General features: G+C 36.7%; 1 protein-coding gene across 1 annotated transcript; it reads left to right on the top strand.

Annotated features, from left to right (window-relative positions):
- Positions 1 to 3,230: 3,230 nt before the first annotated feature.
- On the top strand, positions 3,231 to 9,606 carry LOC104083554 (centrosomal protein of 192 kDa-like; the record flags this gene model as incomplete). Its single annotated transcript, XM_009587066.1, has 6 exons — positions 3,231 to 3,407; positions 5,282 to 5,372; positions 6,157 to 6,333; positions 6,865 to 7,125; positions 7,344 to 7,456; positions 9,497 to 9,606. Coding segments are annotated over 6 exons (929 nt in total), but the record flags the coding sequence as incomplete, so codon positions are not given.
- Between the last annotated feature and the right edge of the window lie 473 nt (positions 9,607 to 10,079).

Consider the following 10,079-nt stretch of genomic DNA (forward strand, 5'->3'; position numbering starts at 1 on the left):
CCTTCCAACCCAAACCATCTGATGATTCTGTGATTCTATAAAGAGAATGAAAGATAGCAAAGAGATTAGCTCACATTACTGGAAAAAGCATATGGGAGTTTTGTTGCTCAGCTTCGGTTATATTTGTTTTAACAAACATACTTTTATGATTTTTAACGAATAGATTTTAACAAGTGTTTAACAAATATGTAAAAGTAGTGAATCCTGTGCTGCATAGCAGGTGTTAATTAGCTAGTAGAGTCAAGCCCTTTTAGAGCAACTAGGAATATTAGCATTGGGAAACATCTTTATTTTCTAACAAAGCTGTGTTAGTTTTCGGTGGGCATCTTGCCAACTCAAGTATGAAGCGAGTTCTTTTCAGATATGTGATTTCTTTACTTGACTTTAATTTTCTTGAGAATCCATGGAAAGTATGGTCCCGGACTGAAAGGTAACTACATGCATTTGAAACTAGCATTTCAAAGACAACAGAAGGAGCAGTTGGTCCCCTTCTACATTAATTAAAAAAAAAAAAATAAAAAAAAAATTGATTGTTGTGAGCCCATCGCTTCTTGGAGCACAGGCCATGGAAATAGGATGCATGACTAGTATCACAAATGCCACATTAGCATGATGATACTGGATACTGATTGATACCAGTAATGGTTGGTACCACTGTTGAGACTAGTGATGTTACTTCACTAGCGGTGTGCCATTGCCATGTTTTACTTACTTTTAAATTCTTTAAATCTCTTTGTGGCCCCTTCAGCGTTGTATACACAGTTGATGTCTTAAGATGCTTCTTTTAGAGGTATTTGTATTATAGTGTCCAATTCTTTAGAGGAGTTTAGTGCAGAGTTATGGGAAAGTTCTGAAGGTGTCAGGTCCATTTGAATTGTCTGAACTGTATGTATAACAGATGCACAACCAAATTGTATTATATGTTGTAGAAATGTTTACTCCCTTAAAATAAGTAACCAACCCTCCCTTTTCCCCTTGCCCACCTTCAGACATCAAATCGGGACAGCTGCTTTGCTGTTGAACCTGAGGATCTTTTCCTTCTTCCTGGAGAAGAACAAGAAGTGACTGTCCTGTTTTTTCCAAAAAACATAACGGCTACAGAAAGGTAACATAACTGATTTTATGCTGCCTGTTTTAAACAGAGCTACTTTTGACCTTAAGGTCACAAACAAATTGAAAGTTTTACCCACAAGGGAAACTTTGACTTCAGTTGTTTTCGTGAGAGTCCTCATTCGTTACAAAGTAGATTTTTACTAGGGTTCACCTGTTCCATAGGTTCCCTGCCTCTTTTGCTGTACATAGCTTAATGAGTAGCTAATGTTTCCCATCACAGATTAACAGATATCCTGAGACTTGTTCAGTGTAAATAACTGGAGTAAGTCCCTGAAGCCCTTTATACGGAAAGTACAGCAAAGATTTAAAATACTTATCTTCAGCAGCCCCTTCAGTTGCTTCTCTCTTCTTCATCTGCTGAGACAAGGGAAATGTTATTTCTATTTTACATATGAAAAAACTCAAGCACAGATCAGGATCAGAAGTATTCATTAATCTTGGCTGCCATAATCAAATAAAAGTTCGGCTGTAAATCCTGTACAACACTAACGTACATGTTCTCTTTGCAGATGTAAGTGTTCATATATTTGCACATTAGCACCTGTCGAACTTCATTCTGCAAAATAGACTTGATTGGTTCAAGTGACCATTCTGGTGTCATGTAAGAGTTTTTTGGCAATGGCAGGGGACAGACTAATTTCTCCAGAGCAGCTTTTCCTCTTTTGTTACATGTTTTCCCGATTCTGCTATAATAGAGCAAGAACGGACAAAGGAATCTGTCCAAAATATGTTCAGCTTCACTATGGAGCTTAACTGGGCCCTCCCAGTGCATTAAATTAAACAATGAGAAGTTCTGTGCTAACGTCAGTGTGATCCTAATGGATAGGCACAGAAAGTGATTAATCTTTGCTTTCATGTGGCTTTATGCATAACTCCTTTGCTTTACAGGCTCAAGGTACTCAGTAGGATTGAAGACTCTGCAGTCCACTTGCAAATGCTGCCAAAAGACTAATAAACTAAATAAAGCAGTAACAAGAGTTCATGTTCCGTACTGATGGGATGCTGGGCTCTGTCAGTAGGCATCACAGGAATCAATGGCAGTTAGAGTGGAGGTTCTTGAGTTTCATTCCTGGCTCTGAGTGGGTCTGTGCTATATCAAATACTTCAGCCTGTTCTTTAAAAGCTTGATTTCCTTCCTGCCTTATGCCTTTTTTTCTAGTTTTTTTTTTCTGTTTTGTTTTTCTGATTGTTTTTTCTCTCGTTCCCTGTATCGTTGGTTAGATACTTCCAATCTCCACTTCCTTCCCTATATACTTTAGCCTTTTGTTTTATTTCTCTGTTGGTTTCTGTCCCCCTTAATTAGACATTATTTTCTTTTTCCTGGTTCCTCTTGTGTTTGGTGTTTTTTTTTTTTGTGTGTGTGTCTAGTTTCTTCTCTGTTTTCTTTCCTAGTTAGGTCCAGCTTTCCTATTCAGTATTAGCCCATTTCTTTCTACTTCATTATTTGAATCTGTACTCCTGATGTTCTCATTCATCTATTTCTCTGTTCTGCCTGAAGAAGGCAGTAGTCATCTGCACTGTGCTTGTGTCTTATAGGGTAGTGACCATATCATGAAAAGCCAGCTGTAGGTGGCCTGGTTCCCTGTCTGTGGACCCAGTGTTCTTTCTCACAGCAATCCCAGGAAACAAAGTGAGGAGAAAATCTTGGGTTTATGGCTTTGAACGCTACCGTTGTTAACAGGACTCAGAGTTTAATTTTGGTGCTCCTGGGTATCTCACACTTGTAAAACTTCATTGAAGTTTCACAGATATTTCAAAAGTCATCTCCTTAATGTACGTAGAATCAGCCAGACTTTGTTTCTCTCCAAATTAGTCTGTCAAAATAATCAGAAGAGAGCTTAGCTGTAGCCTCTGCAATACTTACCTTAACCATTTCCAGACTAAATACTTCAGAAGATTGCTTGAGGTGCGTGTGGCATGCATATTTACAAACCAAAGGATTTAAATTTTGCTATGCGTAAAGCTGGCCTTTGTCATAAAATAAAAAAAGTATTTGTATTTTCCCCTTATGAAGGTAGTTTAAAAAGGCCTATCTATAATTTTTTTTTCAGTTATGTTTTGTTTTCAGCTAATATTGTTCTGTGGTGGGATTTAAATTTATTTATTTATTTTTGCAGTACTTTGAAAATCCTTGTGCTGCCATCTGGGCCTCAGTATGAAGTGGTGATAAAAGGTGAGGTGGAGTCTGAGGAAAATAGACCCGTGTCTACAGCTGCTGGCTGCTCAGATATCCCACCCGTTCTCTCCAACAAGCAGTTCATTGCCTGGGGAGGAGTAACACTTGGAGCATCAGTGTAAGTATAAGTTGGGCAACCATTCATATAGAATGTCACATGAAGTATTTTATGTTGCACTTATTTGAAGTAAAACTTCCTATCTATTCACATTAATAATCCACAGGTGATAAACTAAGCTGTTTTATGACTCAAGTGAGAGAAGCAATATATTACAAATTTTTTTTTTTTGTGCAAGAAATTTTTGGAAACAAACTGTGATCTTGTTTGAGCTTTTTGTATTCTTCAAGACTCTTCAGTTATCGTTAGAATAATATCTGATTCTATAAGATTAGTGTGTTACGTAAGTAGAAATGTAGTGGAAAATATTTTCCAAGTAAGTTGATGGAAAAATTCTATTGGTTCTTTTGACACCTACCTCTTGCTAGAAATAAATCTCTATGCTTGTTTTTCTTCAATTCATCCAGTAAGACTAGAAGAATCCAGTCTGGTAACGTAATTTGACCATCCGAATAGCATAGGCTGTTGAACATCCCTTAATTAATTTATTTGAATTTGAATGTGTTCCAATGTTAAAACTTATAGTGATGGAGAATCCATTGCATGCCTAATTATGATTACTTTGTCCTTCAGACTAGTTCTTGTCTGAACTTTTTTAGTTTCAAGTTTACAGCTTCAGTATTCCATGATTTAGTGAAAGTGTTCATAATTGTCTAGATATACTTTGCTTCTTTCGTATGTAAAGCCTGCAAGTTTTGCAGATCTCTGGACTTCTGGTAAGTGTTACTTTAGGGACTAATCCACTGTTGTTTTGATACTTTTTGAGGAATCTAATAATGTTCCTGGTTTTTTAAGTGATCCATGTTTGTAGCCAAGAACCGTGTCTGATAGCTATATTCCTATTTTCTGTTTTGTTAAGGTATTAAGTTAGTAATACACCTTATTTGTTAAGGTGTATTTCTAACATAGTAGGTTTGGCTGTTTGGTGTTTGGGAATTACTTTCTCTTCCCTCTATGCTGCTACCTTTTTATTTTCTGTTCCTCCTGAAAAACAGTTTTGATGCACCATTGGTTTTAGGAAGCTGAAATTATTTTTAGAATTTTTGTTCCAACAGAGTACAAAACAGTGTCTGCCACTGAAAATCGTGGAGAGGCTTTGCTCTCTTTCCATCCTCTCTGATTCTAACTGCATAATCCTTTTTCTTCCTTTAAGTTTTTATGAGTTTTAGGGCTTGTCACATCCTCCTCTGATTGTTTTTTGACTTGTTAAAATGACAAAGGCACTCGCTCTTCTTTCTTGAGAGATTTCCTTCCTCTTTTGAGGAAGGATCTGAGTACCAGAAGCCTGGTCAATGCCAGAGAGAAAAAAACGACTTTTTGGTCAACCTGATGCTGCCAAGTAGCCATAACTTTCTGTGGTACTATCATGTTGAAAAGTACATGAAAAGAAAAAGTTATCCTTGATTTAGTTCTTTACAACTGTTCCAGTGAATCTGGGCCAGACTACTCACGAGACTCTGTTTCTGCATAACTAAGTGGCTCTGGATAATCTAATTATAACTGTGTCTTAAAGTGGTTTTCTTAAGGAATTTTTGTATTGACACAACTGCTGCTTGCTTTAAAAATTCAAGCTGTTAAGTACAATACTTGAACTTCAGAAAAGCTGTATCTATATATATTTTGGGGTTGTTTTGCTGCATGAATGTAATGAGGTATACATGTTTGATGCGTAATGGGGTGTAATATTGTAAGGTCTGTAAGTTTGAGAATACAGAAATAACTTTCTAGCTAATATTTCTGTTGTTCCAAGAGGTGATTTTTTTTTTATTAAATGACTTTAAAATTGACTGTCCCATTTCCATTGTTTCCATGAATAAATATGTGCAGTTAATTTACATTTGCTGTAAAATATAACTAAACTTCACATTTTTCAGCCAGCAGAAGTTAACTCTAAGAAATGACTCTCCATCTGTGACCCAGCATTTAAGACTGTTGATAAGAGGCCAGGATCAAGACTGCTTTCAGGTAACTGTCATGAAAATTTCTCTTCATTGTTTATGATAATTATCAGGATATTTATAATAAAAATGTCTTTGCCCTGAAGTGTTGTTTCTTTATACATGTCAGTGATTAGCAGGCTGTGTGAGTATTTGCTCTGAGACTGCCGAGATGGACATGGTAGCAGAGCTTAAGCTACAATGGCAACCTTAGGAGGAGCTGAAACGATAGGAGTGCTGCAGCAAGTTGGAGCTCAATTTACAGTTCTTTAAGCTGCTGTAGCCCAACAGAGTCAATACTTGGTGAAGTGATCTGTCAGTGGCCCTTCCTGCAGGAGGGATTCCAGACCTTACTCCAAAGGACTCTGTGTACTTGAGGGAGGGAGGAAAGAAAAACTGGAGTTGGCCTTTGGGAATTACTATAACTAGAGGTTTTTTTGTTACGTAGTCCACATACGTTTATATCCCCTTTTTTCCTCAGATGTTCAGATTTGATATCTAAAAATCTTAAACTGAGAGAGAATTAATGTAGTGCTGGTTAAGTTCAGCCTTACTGTATTGTGGACTGAAGGCAAAAAACCTATGTGGTCTAAACTGAAAGGCATCGATATGCTCATTGTGGGAATATCAAGTATCTTGAACTTGGTCTTTTCTGTTGTGTATTAAGCACTGCAACCTTAAATATGTGCCATTGTCAACTGAGTTAATCCAGGTTTTGAAGAAATTAATTTTGGGTTACTAGTGAAGTGAGACTTATTACTATATATTTTTCCTATTGTAGTCACTCATTTCTGATGTCTTCATTTTTATAGCTGCAAAGTATATTCGGATCAGAAGAACGCTTAACTAGTAATTGGGAACTCAAAATCCGTCCCAAAGAGGATACTAACATATACTTGATGTTTGCACCTACTCGAGTAACTTGCTTCTTTGCAAAGCTGGAAATCAAACAGCTGGGGATTCGATCACAGCCAGGAATTAAGTTTACTGTAAGAGTCCCAACTAACTTCTAATAATTTTAAACATACGTTTTTCATAATTATTTTAAATCTAGCACTGAATAGCTGTTTCTATCGAAAAGTTGAAACTTTTCAAGATATACACTATGCATATCTGTATATTTGTTAAGGATTTTGTGGGCACTAAATTTTACAGTTTGAACACTAGCCTCAATTTTGCATGCCCTTTTTCCACTGGTGAAGGAAGAATAAAGATTTTTATGTACTATGTTAAAAGTAGCCCAAGATTTTAACTCTAGAACTGCCAAAAAATCTGAAGTTGTCTTGTTTTATAGGTAGGCCTTAAATTAATTTTCAATAAAACTTGAAACAGGTTGAATAAACTTAGGCTTTTTTATTTCTTGCAAAGTCTTTTCAGTTGACGTTTTAAGCATTTTCATTTGTCTTTCTGTAACTCTTTATATAATTTACCATAGTTGTAAGAAGTTTTAGTAAGAAGCTTTCTTTCATTTGAAGTACTATTTTTTTTGGTAATTTTTTTTTTTCTTTTTTTCCCCCCAGATACCGTTATCTGGATATGGAGGAAAAAGCAATATAACTTTAGAAAATGTTAAAAAACTGTCAGATAGTTACATGGTAGCACTGGATGGATTATTGCCTGCAAGATTAAGGAAAGCTTCCTTCCGCATAAGAAATACAGGTTCTCGGGCTGCCTATGTTAAAGCACTGTGCTTTGCAAACCTACGGACGAAAACAGTTATGGATCCTCAGGTAATGATGGTATCTCCAGAGAAGTTTGTACTAAGAGAAGGAGCACATGAAGTAAGTATAATACCTGATTTTGAGCAAGTTTTATTAATTTAAATTAAAATAAATGTGATCAATGAGAATGTGTCTGACTAGTTCTTTATTAAAATCTCACTTAACTTGTGTTAAATCCTGTTTCACTTATATTGCAGTAATTTGTTTACTCATATTCCAAACGTTAGTACTAACAATAAGATTTTTTTTCTGAGTATGTTGTCTATTTATTTTATCAGGTGATTACTATAACATGGAATCCAATGGAAAAGAACTTCCGTAAAACAAACACACTGGTATCAACAGTATGTTTTTTTTGTGGAGATGAAGTTTCTAGGCAGCAGTATCGTAGGTAAGATGTACTTTGCTATTGTAACAGAGACAGATGTTTAATAAAAAGTTAAAACTAGAGGTATGGGCTACCACGAGTATGGTTTTAACATGCTTCCAAAAATAGCAAGAACAAACCAAAAGACAGTGGTGATATGGAGACATCTAGTAAATCTTAAATCTGGTAGATTGCTTGGTGGGGGTTTGGTTTGTTTATTTGTAGTTTTATTTACATACTGTAGCTACAATCCTAGTTAAGTGTTTTATTTTCTTTTTACATCCTTGAATTTGAGTGTGTTTGGGTTTTGGGGAAAATTTTTGCTTTTTTGTATCGGATCTATGTTGGTATCTCTTTCCAATACGTATGTAGCGTTAATTTTTAAAGAAAAGACCCATGAAAGGAGTAGTACTGAAATTCAGTAGTATTAAGTTTTGAACAAGATTTGCATCTTGGTTTGCTGAATTCTGTTGATGAAGACAGTGTTTGAGTAGATGTGTATGTGACAGAAATAACGTCCACATATGCTCGTAACACACTAAGGACATTTGTAGAATATATCTTGCTGAGCTTAAATAGAGGCTATGTTACTCTGCATTTCAATTTGCGTAACTCAAATGCACAAAAATGGCATACTCTGCTTTTAATGACATAAGTGGCTCTTTTGACTTGTGCTATGTATGGTGTATAGTGATAATGCAAAATGTTAAGAGTAGGCACAGCACTAAGGTCCTGGTGATCATCATTCAGTGCAAAATTTCAGAACGGCAGTATTTCACTATTGGCTGAAACTTTATGAAAGTCATTGTATTTATTGTTATCCAAATAAAGTATTAAACATAGCTGAATTTAACTGTATGACTTTGAATAAAAAGCTCATGGAATAGCTGCATTTGTGACCTTCTTGATAAAATTGGCTTATCTTAGAAGATGCTTGTTATTGATTTTTGTGTGAACTCTTTTGTCTGAGGCAATGCTCACTATCATTGAATCCTTCTCAAAGAGCAAAAATACTTAGGGAAAAGCTTTCACCTACTGATCAACAGAAAACCCATTAAGCTTGATGCACCTATATAGGTAGCGTTGGAAACTTTTTTATTCAGACTCTGGACATTGATACATGAGTGAAATTATTTGTTGCTGATTTTATTAGTCAGCAGGCATGGCATTTGGTTCTTGAATGTGGTGGTCTGGTTGGTTGTTTCTTGGTGGGAACTTCTCTGAAGTCTCCCTTGATAATTTGAGAGAGATGCTTATTTCTTGAAATGACTGAGTACTGTAAGCCAGTCAAACCCCATTCTGTAACTGTGTACTAGAACAAGAACATGATTTGGGACTTAGGGGCCGGAATGTGAAATGAGTAATCTGCCTAGTCTGCCAACTTGTGGCTCAAGTTCTTTACTCCAAAATAGTCAGCAGCCTGGTAAGTAGCTTAGACCTGAGAGTTAGTAGTGCTGAGATATTCTTTCCATCTCCATGGCTCTGACCCTATCTGAGTGCCAGGTTTCCTCTTACGGACCTGTAGCTTCCCATTTTTGCCAGGACTATTTATATCTCTATGCCTCTCAGTCTTTTCTGTCCTGTTGGCAGTCATGCTCCTTGGCTCCATATTCCAAAAAAATGGTGCACACGTGCTGCCATTCTGCCATTGACTAGTCAATTTTTCCCCTCAAAAGGCTTTCACTCGTGACTAAAATAGCATTCTCCTGCTTCCTGTGGTGTTTTTGAAAAATCACTCAGATGCCTGATGTACTTATCAGAAACCTAGGTAGGTGTGACTGACAGCAGAGAACAAGTATCTTGGAAAGACAAGTGTATGGTAGCCATTATTTCAGTGGTTCCTTTTACTGTGCAGCAATAGAACAGGTATTTCTTTAACCACTTTAAGATTTTTGAGAAGATTTCAGTTTTAAACGAACACTCACAGATTTGAGCTTGGTGTATTTGAGAAATGATAAAGTTAAAATTATGCTGGATTCTTACCAATCTTATAAATCTTTTCAAATTGTTGTTTCCAATACTTCGTGTACTTTAATCATTCTTGTTTCTTTATCTCTTTAACAGAGCTATGATGTATAAACCTGAGGTAGAAAAACACATAGTCCCGGAAAACAGCTTATTGAGAAACATTGTATTTGATGAAGAATTTCAAGGGGAGCAGCTTGTGACAGAAGGTAAGCCTATGACTTGTTAAAAGAAAAGTGTAATACTCGTATTTGGGTAGAAAAATGTGCTTTTATGCTTGAATCTTAGTTATTTTTCCACTATTTCTTTTTTGATAAATGTAGAAGCAAAATACTCAATTTGGATGGATGTATAGGGTTCATGTGGCAAGGTTTTGGTAGCAGGGGGGCTACAGGGGTGGCTTCTGTGAGAAGCTGCTAGAAGCTTCCCCCACATCTGATAGAGAGGACCCAACCCCGCCCGGCTCAAAGATGCCCCCGCCTCTGGCCAAGGCCGAGCCCATCAGCGATGGTGGTAGCGCCTCTGTGTAACATATTTAATAGGGGGAAAAAAACCCCTTCAGCTGGAGAAGAGAGGAGTGAATATGTGAGAGAAACAGCCCTGCAGACACCAAGGTCAGTGAAGAAGGAGGGGAGGAGGTGCTCCATGTGCCGGAGCAGAGATTCCCCTGTAGCCCGTGGTG

This window comes from Fulmarus glacialis, unplaced genomic scaffold, assembly GCF_000690835.1.
Source record: "Fulmarus glacialis isolate BGI_N327 unplaced genomic scaffold, ASM69083v1 scaffold22381, whole genome shotgun sequence".
Lineage (NCBI taxonomy): Eukaryota > Metazoa > Chordata > Aves > Procellariiformes > Procellariidae > Fulmarus > Fulmarus glacialis.